At 38.2% G+C, this 14,586-nt stretch overlaps 1 protein-coding gene across 1 annotated transcript; it reads right to left on the bottom strand.

Annotated features, from left to right (window-relative positions):
- Positions 1 to 7,125: 7,125 nt before the first annotated feature.
- LOC137831012 (protein CHLORORESPIRATORY REDUCTION 42, chloroplastic) lies at positions 7,126 to 8,701 on the bottom strand. The gene is made up of 2 exons (XM_068638496.1): positions 8,302 to 8,701; positions 7,126 to 7,361 (listed from the first exon to the last, which is right to left on the bottom strand). Exons 1-2 carry the CDS (start codon positions 8,571 to 8,573, stop codon positions 7,253 to 7,255), a joined length of 381 nt encoding a protein of 126 aa, XP_068494597.1. The 5' UTR covers positions 8,574 to 8,701; the 3' UTR covers positions 7,126 to 7,252.
- Positions 8,702 to 14,586: the final 5,885 nt, after the last annotated feature.

The following is a 14,586-nucleotide window of genomic DNA, read 5'->3' as shown; positions in this document are numbered from 1 at the left end:
AATGATAAAACATAAAAAAAAGCCCAATCTTTCTTTGCATCTTTTTCCGGTCTGGGACCTTCCATCTTTATCTTTTTAGCTCAAATCATTCATCTTTAATCCAAATCTCCAATCTTCCTTAGAAATATGCGATTAACACCAAATTTGGGAATAAAATACTCTTATTCAAATAAAGATCATAAAAAAATATAAAAATGTATAAATTCATAAATTAGGGATTATTTTATATGTAAATTAGCAATAAATCCTCATAAGTGCCTATATTTTAATATGAAATATTACTGAAATTAGACACTTATCATTGACCTAATTTCATTGTATTTCTTTGAGTTGTAATTCGCAAGAACTTTGATTAATTAGTGGATTAATACGCTTTAGTCCGTGAGTGTGTCTTCAAGGTTCCAAAGTGCTAAGAAGCCTCACCTTAGGATTCTACTAGTTTTAAAGCTTTCTAGATAACAATATTCTTGTGTGTTTTGTTGCTTTACATTGTTCTCTTGCATAAAACTTTGTTTTCATCTTTGATTGTTCTCTAAGTGAATTACTTAGAGAAGGGTTTGTGAAAGTATTGTGGATTAGAATCTGGTTAGGAAAGGCTTGGTACTTAAGTGATCCAAGGGTTCCACCTCCCTTTCCTGGGAATGGGAATCTACCTATGGTACTCCACCTATCTTTCTTTTGGTAAATTGCTTCTAACACATAACTTTCAACATGTCTTCTCATTCTTCTAGTCCAAGTGAAAGTGATAGAAAGTCTATAAAATCTCTTTTAAAACAATTAGCCAAAGACTATCAATCACTATCACATAGACAATTGCAACATGAGGCCCAAATCATAGAAGATAAAAAAGAAAGGGATGCTCATCTTGCTATTTTAAAAGAGGAGTTGAAAATTGTGAAAGAAAATGATGAATACATTAGAAACTTAAAAAAGTCACATGCATCTAGTTCTAGGTCGAGTGACTCACATGCTGAGGGGAGTCTGAGAGTTAATGATTATTATCAACCTCCACCTAGAAGAACTAGAAGAGAGAGCCACAAAGAGACTACGGTAGACCTACCTCATTTTTATGGAAAGGAAAATGTTGAAACATATCTAGATTGGGAAATTAAAGTATAACAACTTTTTGCTTGCTACCATGTTAGTGAGGAGAGGAAAGTACCCCTAGCTACCTTAAGTTTCCAAGGGAATGTTATGTACCAGTGGACTGCCCTAAAGAGAGAAAGACATCTCCACAAGGATCCTCCCATTACATATTGGAACGAACTTAAGGGAGCCTTGAGATGTTGTCATATTCCCTCATACTACAATAGGAAATTGATGGACAAACTCCAAAGACTTCATAAAAAAAATCTAAGTGTAGAAGAATATTGGCAAAAGATGGTGTTATATATAATAAGGGCAGGGATTAAAGAAAAAGATAATACCACCATATCAAGGTTCTTAAGTGGTATTAATCTTGAGATAAGAAGCAAAGTTGAACTTTGATGGAAACCAAGTAGAGGATGCTCAAGGCCATGAAGCCCAAGCCCAACAAGGGGCCCAAGCCCATCAAGGGGTCCAAGCCCAACAAGGGGCCCAAGCCCAACGAATTACTAGGAGCATGGCAAGAGCTTTGGGACAAGAGTATAATAAAATGGCTCTTCTTATTTCTTTTGTAGAATAGGGGTGTGAATGTAATAAAAAGGTGTAAGTAGTAAGGGAGTCTAGGGGGAGTGTAGATAGGAACCTAGGGGGTGCCAATCTAGGAAGGAAAGTCACACTTCCTTCATTGTCTAGATTGGCGCCGAATTTCATTGCATTTGTGTGCCATTTAGCTTGCATTTTCAGCACCTCTAAGCTATAAATAAAGGTGCTTAGCTTGTACAATTCAGATTGGAATTTGATAGTAGAGAGACTATACTCAATTTTGGAGAGAATTTGTGAGTTTTGAGTCTTCCTCTTCTTTGCCTTATCTTGTGAGCTATGGTGAGCTTCAAGTGGTGGCACTCCATCACTTATCTTGGTTCAAGGTTCCAAGTGGCGTGAATGGCTTCTTCCAATCCTCAAAATCCAGCAAGCATCTTCTTCTATAAGTGTTCTTCTTCCCTTTTCTTCAATTTTCCATTCGGTAATTTTGATTCCTAGAGTTTTACTTCTTTTTCTACCGTTTAATTTTGTGTTTCCAGCATTGTGTTCTTAATTCTGTTTTGGTTCAGTAGCTATCTTTTCAATTCTGTCCAGTTTTTAATTCTTGTTCTTCATTCCTTGTGTTGATTCAATTTGACAATACATGGACTTCCATATGAGTCTTGGTTGGTGCTAAGTTTTGGTGAGTTCTTGAATTTAGAACATTGATCCAATTCTAAAGTAAAGTGCCTTTCAAATCCAGCTCAAGTTGCTCCTAAGAATGTCAAGAATCATGTGTTCTTGTAGTTACATTCACATCAAACTTTTACCTTATAAAGATTTAAATGACTTGATTCAACCTAGCATTAAAGTTGAAAAACAAATTTTGAGAAAAAAATCAAGTCAAAAACAAAGTTCATACTCTGTATCTTATGACAAGGATGAGTTCCAAAAAGGGGAAGATAATATAAAAGAAAAATCTCTAGAACCTTCCCAAGACCTATCTAAATATGAGCATATCTCACACACTCGAGCTAGAGAAATTCAGTGTTTTAAATGTCTTGGTAAGGGTCATTTAGCATCTCAATGTCCCAATGAAAGAACAATGATCTTAAGGAACAAAGATTAATATAGTAGCCAAGAAGAAGAAACTAGTGAAAGTGAAGAAAATGAGAAAAAAAATAGAAATAGAAAATCAAGAAAAAGTCCTTAGGGAAAAAGCTGAGGCGTGGGAGATGAGTGTTCTTTCCCACAAGGTCATTCAGAAAGAAGAAAAATTTGAAATAAAATTGAAAAGATACTTCTATCTGAACAACCTTCAGGCCTCCTTCTTTGTAAAGGAACACTTACATGCATTGCCACACTTGCTGAAGTTTGTGAACTACCTCCTCAAGTCAAAAAACTTTTAAAAGAATTTGGTGATGTATTCCTTAAGGGAGGAACCATTGGACTTCCATCTTTTAGGGGTATAGAACATCAAATAAATTTAGTTCCGGGAGCTAGTCTACTAAATAGACTGGTATACAAGTAATCCTGAGGAGACTACGTAGATAGAATCACAAGTTCAGGAATTGTTAGAGAAGGGTTGGGTTCAAAAGAATCTAAGTCCTTGTGTTGTACCTATTTTGTTGGTGCCTAAGAAAGATGCAAGTGGAGAATGTGTTGTGATTTTAGAGCCATCAATAAAAACACCATCAAATATAGGCATCCAATTCCACGACTTGATGATATGCTTGATGAATTGCATAGGTCCACTATATTTTTCAAGATTGATCTTAAAAGTGGATATCACCAAATAAGAATCAAAGAGGGTGATGAGTGGAAAACTACTTTTAAGACCAAATTTGGACTATATGAGTGGTTAGTGATGCCTTTTGGACTCACTAATGCACCCAACACTTTCATGAGGCTTATGAATCATGTCCTTAAAGGTAGCATAGGTAAATATGTAGTAGTTTATTTTGATGATATATTAGTTTATAGTCAAAGCCTAGATTCCCACCTAAGTCACCTTAGGGAGGTTCTTTTAGTGCTTATGCAAAATAGTTTGTTTGCTAATATAGATAAGTGTACTTTTTGTGTTGATAGTGTGTTTTTAGGATTCATAGTCAACAAAAATGGGGTACATGTTGACCCTGAGAAAATCAAAGCCATCCAAGAGTGGCCAACACCACAAAATGTAGGAGATGTTAAAAGTTTTCATGGTCTAACAAGTTTTTATAGGAGATTTTTTCCTAACTTCTCAAGTCTAGCTTCCTCACTCAATGAGTTAGTGAAGAAAGACACTCCATTTTGTTGGACGGAGAAGCATGAGCAAGCCTTTCAAAAGTTGAAAGCTCAACTCACCAATGCACCCATTCTAACTTTACCAAACTTTGCAAAAACTTTTGAGCTAGAGTGTGATGCATCGGGAGTAGGAATAGGTGTTGTGTTGTTGCAAGGTGGGCACCCAATCACATATTTTAGTGACAAACTTCATGGTGCCACCCTCAACTACCCCACCTATGACAAAGAGCTCTATGCACTTGTGAGGGCCCTACAAACTTACATATGTTATTACAAGTTGAAAAAAAGACATGCAAAGTGTATGGAATTTCTTGAGCAATATGCATATGTTATCAAATACATTCTTGTATTTGAAAACATGCAAGAGCTTTATAAAGAAAATTCGGATTTTGCACCCACTTTTGCTAAGTGCCAATATAGAGCACAAGAAAGTTTTTATGTTTCTGAGGGGTACTTATTCAAAGAAGGAAAATTGTGCATACCCCAAGGAACAAATAGAAAACTCATTGTAAAAGAATCACATGTTATGGATCTAACCCCTTTTGCAGGTAGTGAAGATGGAGAAGTAGAAGCATGTGATTTGAGGACAAATCCTTTTCAAGAGGGAGGGGATGATGGAAAAGGCCCAAGCTCAACAACTAGGTCCATGGCAAAGAGGATTCAAGAAGATTGGGACTCTGCTACTGATGGCAGATAAATGTTTCTTTATATGTTCAAAGAGGACCACAAGAAGTAAACCCCAAGCCATGAGAGCTAGTTTCTTTATTTGTAATTTCAGTAGAATAGGGTTCCTTTAGCATAATAGGGGGGGTGCTTATCATTGTAGCTTGAGTAAAGCCTTTTAGGGTAAGAAGCTAACCTAGCTTCTAGAACTTTGCTCCTAGGGTGCGACATTGACTTTAGTCAAAACCCTAGCATCCGCTCTTTTGTGTATTCCCCTTCCTACCCTTGCTCCTTGTTCTCCAAGGCACTTGAACCTATATAATGGGGTGCTTGGCTCATGTTTTAATAAGATCAATTTTATGAGTAAAATGCTGCCAAATATTGCAAGCTTCTACTCCCTTGTCTAGTCTCTCTAGGTTAGACACTTTGATCTTCACCTCCACCTTTCTCCAAGTGATATGGCCCAACCAATCACTCTTCATACCTTTCATGCACCTACAAGGAACCCATAGCTCTATATGAGCCCTCCTTGATCCATCACATCCATTGCTTTCGCCACCCTTTTCAAATCTCCAAGAAGAACAACCCATCATTTGGTATCAACCCATCACCGCCACTATCTCCTAGAGAGTGTTGACAGTCTCCATGAGTTGCTGTAAGGTAGAGTTGTCACCTCCTTCCTGTTCAGATGGACCTTGTCGAGTAATTATCATATCGCCTAATAGCTTGATCATAACTGTGGATGGGACCTGGTTTTATTCGGGCCCCACGGTGGGCGCCAAATGTTCTCGCTGGTTGACTTGGTTGCCGGTTGACTTCAAAGACAAGCGGTGGCTCCTCCTATTTCTGGTGGATTCTGTGCTTCCCTTTGGATGCGGCTCCGTTGAAACAGAGGGGTCCCTACATGTTGATTGCACTTCGACGATCAAGTCAGTGCAAGGCTTATAAAAACAATAAGCGAGTAAGTAGTTTCAGTCTTAGAAACAGTGTACCTTTACCTGGGATCTTGAGTCCCTTTTATAGACTACTTTTAGGTTACTTCTTGTAACAACCCTCTCTCACGAGAACCTTATCTCGAGTGAAAGCATGTTTAATGGGAGGAGAGTCTGTTACAATGCGCACAATCTTAGTGCAGCAACTGCACAAAATCTTATCTCCTTAGAGTGCATGAATCTTAACAGAATGTTCGTCAGGGTACCAACTCATGTACCAACATTAGGGATCCAATCTTTCCATTGTAGGCGTACAAGCCTCTACGTACCATGCATGCAACTTATTCCTTAAAACCCTAGCGCTCTTGGGCTTAGGCTTTATAGAGAATGTTTTACTTGTACTAGATCTGAATGTGCGAAACATAACTTAACCAGGCCTTATACGCGAAGGATTACATTAAGTATATGAATGAAAGTCAATACACACATACCTGGAGCCCACTTATGTGGCCCATCAACTTGACCCGATGACTGAGCTGACCTGTTTGACATAGACGCCAATGTTCGATCACCGAGCGCTGAGCTCAACGCTCTGGTCCAGTACAATTTCTATCTAGCATCTCTCACGTCAAAATCTGTCAACTTATGCGTGAAAATATATAATTATGAATGGTATAATAAATTTAATAAATTTTTATTCTGATAAATTTGGAATAACTATAAAAAGAGATTTGAAAATCGAACCCAATACAAATATAGGATTTTGAAAATCGAATCACATGAAAATAAATAGAAAAGGTGAACTTGTCTCTAATGAATATTGATAGATGACACTTAAGACTCAGTTTTAAAGGATAAATAAATAATTTGATCATTTGTAGAAAAAAAACATTATTTTAGTTTTTGAATGTGCAAACAAATCTTCCAATTATATTCTACTGTTAATTTATAAAAACATTTTATCATTAAAATATATTTTTAAGACCGATTTAATAGTTAATTAGATAGTGTTTTATTATTAAATTGTAATTTAAATTTTGTATACATTCAGGAATTTAATTAAGTTTTTCATTATTTAAACGACTAACTTAACGTCTTACATATTTCTTATTTTATTGAATAGTTAACATGTCAACTCCTTGTTCCACTTATAATTTATATTTTATATTTTTTATAAAAAATTGAAAGATTTAATTATTATTCATTATATATTAATGATGCAAAAAAAATTATAATATCCCCTAATTATAGTTTGTTATATAGTTAAAATATTGTAAATTTCATTAGAATTATTTTAAAGTTACATGCCTACAAATAAATTAACTCTTCTTAAGTGAGTTTAGACATAAACCAACTTATTAGAATGTATCAAAACTATTTAGAGTTCATTGAAAATGTTGTGTAATAATTTATTGTATTATTTAAAAACATGTTATAGAAGATGTTTTGGAAATTTCAAATCAATTAATAATATAATCAAAACATAATATATAAATGAAATATAAACCTTATTTTAAAATCAATTTTGTGAAATTGAATTAAATATATACTTTTTTTTAAGAGAATATATTTAATTAAAATGAAGAGTTATATATATATATATATATATATATATATAAATAATTAAAACGAGGAATTAATGGTTTTTTATGTTTATTTTAAAGAGAAAAAACACTAATTTCATATATTTTACTGAACTAATTTACATAATGCAGTAAAGAGATACAAAGTATGTCTCCAGTTTCTATTTTCTCAATCAGTGTTCAGTTTGACTCAGCCAGATCCAAGGGCTCGAAATATTTGCCATCTATGAGATAAGTTCCAATTCTGAGCCTCACAGCCCAAACATCTTTGGGTTTTCTTGAAACAATCCTGCACCAAATAACAACCCAATTGCTTATTACTGTAAGCATTTGATGCTCCCAAATTTATATATCATCATCAAACAAAAAATATTACATTAAAGTAACCTTGGCACCTCAATGGGTTAGATTTACATAAAGCAAAATTCAATTTCTAACACACTATTTCCTGAAACTTGTTGAGAAATATAAGCTGTGGTGATATTATCTCCTTATTTGGAAGTGAGATCAACCAAGTTGATCAAAGGTGAAATGTCCATTTTGTTCTTAATGATTTTAAATTTTTGACTTCCGGATATTCATATCTATAAGTGAAATTACAAAATTCTGAATATATAAATCTGGAACTAATATGTCACTTTTGGATTTCACTATTCGGAAGCTTATTTGGACAGCATAAATAACCTTTTGGATGTCAAGATTCGTAAGCAAACATAAATGAGTTTCGGATCTCAATCCTCAACACCATTTACAACATACCATTTCGGATATGAAAATCCGAAACTCATAACTCACTTCCAGATATGACCATCCGAAAGCTTAAATAAAATATGAAAATGACCTTCCAGATTTTGAAATCCAGAATGTATAAAAATGACTTTCGGATATTGAAATCCGTAAACAAATGTGTGAAAAAGGCAGAATGGGATTTTAAAATTTTCGTTGCGTGCGAGTCAAAATTGATTGGGTGTAGGAAACAATTTCCCCAAAATTTTCCATGTCAATGATACATTTAATATTTGAGATACTATGACAATTTTTTTTTACTAGCAACACTTTCTCAAACAATCTCTTTCCAATGTTCTTTCAGTTCATTTGAAATTACTACTTTTAGTAGATCTCACATTACACTCTAATTGGATGAAAAGTAAAGTCTATTAATTATTAGATTCATGAACCTATTTTATGTATGGAGAATTGAATATGTTGATGATGAAGTGAATGAATACCTTCCAACATCACCAGGTTTGACTTGACCAGTATTAACCCTGAGACATGGCATAGTAGCTGCAGTCTTAATCATCTTGGGAGCTTCAATGAAAATAATGGGAGAACCTATCTCCAACTTGGACCCTTTCTCTGGCAACTCTGAAGACTCTTTTGATGCACACTTTATCAAAGAAGAAACACCATTTGGCCTCAGAACTTCACAATTCAAGCTTCTTCTCCCTTGGACCCTCAAAAATGGCTTTGTGGTTGCACAAGAAAAGGAGAAAGCCATTCTCACTGCTATAGTCCTCCAAGTTAAAAACTGCAAAATGCACCAATGAACTGAAGTGGATATTGTGAGAGTTCTCTACTCTTTTGTGGTGCATGTTTGAGGAAGGAAATTTGGATAGAAAGATAATACAAAAGATAAAATATCTCTGGATAACTTTTCTTCTTTTGTTAGGTTTTTGTTGGCAACTTTGGAAAGTAGGACCATGTGGAAAAGCTCTATAATGTGTATGTAATGGTGACGCATACGTCTGTTTTTTTTCTAATAAAACATGTTTTTAACTTCTTTTAGGGGAGATATTATAACCACAAAAAGGACTAAATAGAGTTAATAATTTTCTGCGAGTTACATTAATTTTAATCCCAAATAACTTTATCTCTCTTCCACCTTGAACCAAGGGTTCTCTAGTAGCACCCACAGGGAAGCCATAATCACACCCATTCACCAGTCAGCGGTTCTTTGTCTGATAGTACAAATTTTATAATGGATAAAGAAAATTTTATTCTTAAATCGTGAAAAATATAATTTTCACCAGATAAAATCGCTAATCACGTGATATTTTTAAAAAATTAAAAATTGTAGATATGGAATATGATTTCTAATTGAAACCATATTCCACGTACGTATACGATTTTAATATTTAAAAAGAAAAAATTATGTGAAATACAATTTTAATATTTTACAAATACGTTTTAAATATTATAATGTATTATAATATATAAAATTAAGAAAAATTATATAATAAATATGTTTTCGAATGGGTTAGAATAAAGAGAACGATTTGAGTCATTTTTCAGTTGGTCGGTAAGCACTTTTTTTCTCCCTCTCCAAACTAACTCCTTGCTCTCCTTTCGTCATTCTACCTCTCGTTCTCGTGATCTTCAGGCTCGTATGATACCTGCAAAAGGCACTCTAACGTTCAAGTGAGAATTCAGTATTCGACACCTGACGCTATTAATACTGTGTAGTGATGTATCTGATTCTTGGAATTTGTGCCTATTTATATTATTATCATGAGCCCTTTGTTATTGGGTCGGATTAGGGAGTTGGGTCATGCTTAGGAGTGCGTTACCTAGTGCTAGATCACTGATTAGCCTCATTAATCCTGTTTCGTAATGGTTTTGGTGGTGTCGGTCGACTTGGACCGAGTGCCGAGTCATGGTCTTGGTCATACAAACCATACCAGTACACTTGCCCCCAGGCTTGAGGACGTTTAATCCTAAGAGTCTTTGTCTGAGGCCGTTGTGACGGTTGGGCTTCCCGAGGTTGGACATTGGTGGAGCCAAATGTGTGATGTGACGCGCATTAATGACGAGGTTTTTGTGCACCATCTGATGAGAATCGTTGGATCGAGGGAGATCCAACAATTGAGATGAGAGTGACGCTTCATCTTCCGAGCCCTTCGAAGGCTAAAAATAGTGGTCCCTTGCGGTTCCGAGTCACTACTTTACTTGCTCTGACATCCGAAACTTAATCGTCATGGCGCGTTGCTTACCATACCAGTACACTTGCCCCCAGGCTCGAGGACGTTTAATTCTAAGAGTCTTTGTCTAAGGCCGTTGTGAAGGTTGGGCTTCCCGAGGTTGGACATTGGTGGAGCCAAACGTGTGTTGTGACGTGCATTAATGACGAGGTTTTCGTGCACCATCTGATGAGAATCGTTGGATCGAGGGAGATCCAGCAATTGAGATGAGAGTGACGCTTCATCTTCCGAGCCCTTCGAAGGATATAAATAGTGGTCCCTTGCGGTTCCGAGTCACTACTTTACTTGCTCTGACATCCGAAACTTAATCGTCCTGGCGCGTTGCTTACCCTACACTCTGAAAAGTTAGTCATGTCTTCCTCCTCGTCCTCTTCTCCCTCCTCGTCTTCGTCTCCCTCTTCTTCTAGCTCTTCCATGACCAAGCCTTTGTCGGTCGGCGCAATTCAAACGTTGCCCCCCGGGGAAGATTCTATAAGGGTTGATGACATAGAAGGTGTTTTCGATCGGTCACATCCTGCCGAAGAGTCATCCAATAGTTCGGGTTTGACTAGGTAGATCCCAAGGTGACTGAGTTTTTCTCTGTCTATCGGGACTCGTCTTCCATTGACTCCTTCATGGATATCACCATTTGTTAAATTCGGATGCTTTTGATAGCATCTTGGCCATCAATTATTATCGTCTGACCGATACCATCTGTATGGATCGATCGTTCTCTGATGGTCCTTTTCTCTATGTTTATTCTTTTCTTTTTTTGGACCTTCATGTCGCCTTTCCCTTTTATGACTTCACGATGGATGTCCTTCGAACGCTCAATGTTGCCCCTACGCAACTCCACCCCAACACATGGGCCTCCTTGCAGGTTATCCCTTATTAGCTGACGGGGTAATATTCTATTTGCCCCCTTCACATCCTCGTACAAAAATTTCAAGGGAAATTTTTTTAAGATTTTTATCGAGCCCGAGGGTTTGTAGCTCTTTTTTACGAGCTCGAACAATCCAAATTTCCTTTGTATTGATTGGATCAAGACCCCTATTCACTTTAAGAAATGGCCTCGTCTGGTCACTAGTGTCAAGGAGCGGGAGGTCTATGACTTGTTTGATAGCCTCCCGAGAAGGCTTTCTACCCGAAAGATCACAGAGGTGGACTGATTTTCATGCTTGTATTTTTTATCGCTTTAATCCTCGGTTGGCATATGTTGTTGGCTAAAATATTTTCTTTCTTGTTGTAGATATCATAGCAAGAGAAGCTCCACAAGCAGTCGATATACTCATTGCCTTTCATAATAAGTCGGTTGGCATGGCTAGAGGGAGCTTGGAGACGGTTGCCGCTAGCAACCAATCCACTCCCAGATAGGCACCATTTATGAGGGTCGGCTGGTGACCTTCTCTAAGTTGGCCGAGCTTCGAGCATTAGCTTCGGGGGTTGCAAATGAAGATGAAGACGAAGACCATTAGGTTTAGTCTATTGTTTTTTTCCCTCGGGGTCGGGGTGTGGCCTCCACCTTCTTCTCTTATCAATCAATGAATCAGTCATTCTCTTCTTATTCCTGCTTTAATATAACGAGTTATAATTAAGTATAATTTTCAATTAGTTGGAGCATCCTTAAATAAAATTTACTTAAGTTGTTGAGCATCGATCGGTAGATCCAATCAAGTTAAACGTGGTTGTTTGCACCAAGTATTTGGGTGTCGGGAGAGAATACTGATTAAGGTATCGTCTTTGGCCGAACCAAATCTTTGAGTGTCGAAAGGGTATACCAGTTAAGGTTTCATCCTTGACCGACCCGTGTATTTAGGTATTAGGAGGGTATACCAATTAAGATTTCGTCCTAGATCGACCCGTGTCTTTAGGTGTAAGGAAGGTATACCGGTTAAGGTTTCATCCTTGACTGACCTGTGTCTTTAGGTGTCAGGAGGGTATACCAATTAATGTTTCATCCTTGACCGACCCATGTCTTTAGGTGTCAGGAGGGTATATTGGTTAAGATTTTGTCCTTGACAACTGTGCTGTGAAAGAAAATTAGATACACAAACTTGTAAAGAAATGCCTCATTAAAACATTTCCAACTGGAAACCCTCCTTAAGTAAACAACGGTCGAGTGAGGAAATAGTGCATGATTTTATTAATTTTTAACTATAATAGAACTTGAGGTGCATGACATTCCATGTCCTTGGTACAAATTTTCCTGATAACCACTCTAGGTGGTATGCCCTATGGCTGCTACATCTCGGATCCGAAAAGGGCCTTCTTAGTTGGATGAGAACTTGCCATCTGTCTTCATAACTTCACTTCGCATCCTCCAAATGAGGTCTCCCTTCTAAAAGCTTCTCGGTCGGACCTTCGTGTTGTACCACCTAGCCGTTCAGAGCTTGCATTCGGCTTCGCGGATTTTACTCTTGTCTCGGAGTTCGTTAAGTAGGTCGAGCCCAATCGATAGACTCTCTTGATTTATGAACAAATCAAAGAGTTGCCTTCTAAGGGAAGGCTCCCCTACTTCGACTAGAATCATGGTCTCGGTGACGTAGGTCAGGCTATAAGGTATCTCTTGTGTCTATGTTTGCGGCGTGCAGCAGTACGCCCATGAGACTTCGACTAACTCTTTAGTTCACCGCCCTTTCGTTGTACCGAGCCACTTCTTCAATTCATTCAGGATAACTTTATTTGTTGTTTCAACCTGTCCGTTGGTTTAGAGGTGCTTGACTGAGCTTGATATTCACTTTATGTCGAGATCCTCATAGAAGGACTGGACTCCCCGGTCAATGAATTGCCGACCATTACCAGTGATGATGGTGTGGGGGACTCTAAACGACAAACGATGCTTCTCCACACGAAATTTTTCTGAGATGGAGGCGAGGGGCTCAGCCTCAATCCACTTGGTGAAGTAGTCGACTCCGACCAAGAAAAACTTTGTTTTCCCCTTGCCCGAGCTTAAAGAACCGATAATGTTCATTCTCAGATGGTGAACAACCATGACGACACCATACTGTGGAGTGTTTCGAGCTTGAGATGGGACAGGGGGCCAAACTCTTAACACTTAGTGCATTTCTTCACATAGTCTATAGAGTCGCTATGGATGATCGGCCAATAGTAACCGACTCTAAAGACCTTTGTGACCATCGTCCTCTCATCCGAGTGGTTTACACATGCATCTTCATGGATTTCTTGGAGGGCATACTTTGCCTGCTCTTTAATGATACACTTTAATAGCGACCTGAAGTATCCTCTTTTGTAAAGGTCCTAGCCGATCATGGTGTACCTTGCACTCTGCTGTCTCATTGTCTTTTCTACCTCTGGCTTGCATGTGCCGAGCTCTAGGTATTGAATGATCAGATTCATCCAAGTGTCGACCTCGATAACGGCCAAGCATTCGGCCTCTCCTACACTAGGATTTTTCAGGTGAATTTGTACCACAGATTTGGGGTGGCTCTTCTTCTTAGTTGTAGCAAGCCGAGACAATGCGTCAGCCCTCGTGTTGTCCTCTCGGTGGATGTGTTCCACCGTCACTTTCTTGAACCGGGCGATGAGGTTGGAGACTATGTGGTAGTACCTCTGCAGCAAAGGCTCATTCACCTCAAACTCTCCCTTTATTTGACCGACCACCAACTAGGAGTCGCTTTAATATTTTACTTCATGAACTCCCACATCATATGCCAAGTTTAAACCGCCCCGGATGGTTTCATACTTGGCTTGGTTGTTGGTGGCCTTGAACCCGAATTTGAGTGTCTGTTGTAAAAGGAGGTCACTTCGGTCCTTCGAAGACGACCCCAGCTCCGCATGTCATCTTGTTGGACGACCCATCGACATATATCGTTCATCTGGTCGAGAGGTCCTGTTGGGGAGTTAGCTCGACCGATAAATCAACTAAGCAATGGGATTTGATTGCGCCCATTGGCTCATAGTGGATGTCAAATTCTGAAAACTCCACCGACCACCCTATCATGCACCCTGCAAGGTCTGGTTTAGATAAAATTTTAAATATTGGGTAGTCGGTTCTTACCGTGATGGTATGGTTTTGGAAGTATGGTCTCGTCCGTCTGCTATTAGGACATGGCGAACACAACCTTCTATATCATTTGGTACCTCTTCTCGGTCGCGTGGAGCGTTTGGCTGACGAAGTAAACTGAACGATCCTCCTTCTCAACCTCTTGTATCATAAATGCGTTGACCGCCTCCTCCGAGATCGATAGATAAACTATTATTGATTAGTCAGGTCTCGGCTTCTGGATGACCGCTGGTGAGGACAAGGACGTCTTCAACTACTGGAAGATTTTTTTGCATTTCTCATCCCAGCTAAACTTCGCCATTTTACGAAGCAATTGCACCATTGGTCGTGTGTGGTCGGCCAAGCGAGGGACGAACCTCAAGAGGACGATAAGACGCCCGATGAGTTGTTGCACCAACTTCACGTTCTGAGGGCTTCTCATCTCGGTTATCATCTGACATTTGTCAGGATTCGCCAATTCCTCGGTGGGTTAACATAAAACCCAAAAACTTGTCGCCCTCAACACCAAATGCACACTTCTCGGGGTTTAG

The sequence above is a fragment of the Phaseolus vulgaris genome, chromosome 6, assembly GCF_000499845.2.
Source record: "Phaseolus vulgaris cultivar G19833 chromosome 6, P. vulgaris v2.0, whole genome shotgun sequence".
NCBI lineage: Eukaryota > Viridiplantae > Streptophyta > Magnoliopsida > Fabales > Fabaceae > Phaseolus > Phaseolus vulgaris.
This window is presented reverse-complemented; position numbering and strand designations above follow the sequence as displayed.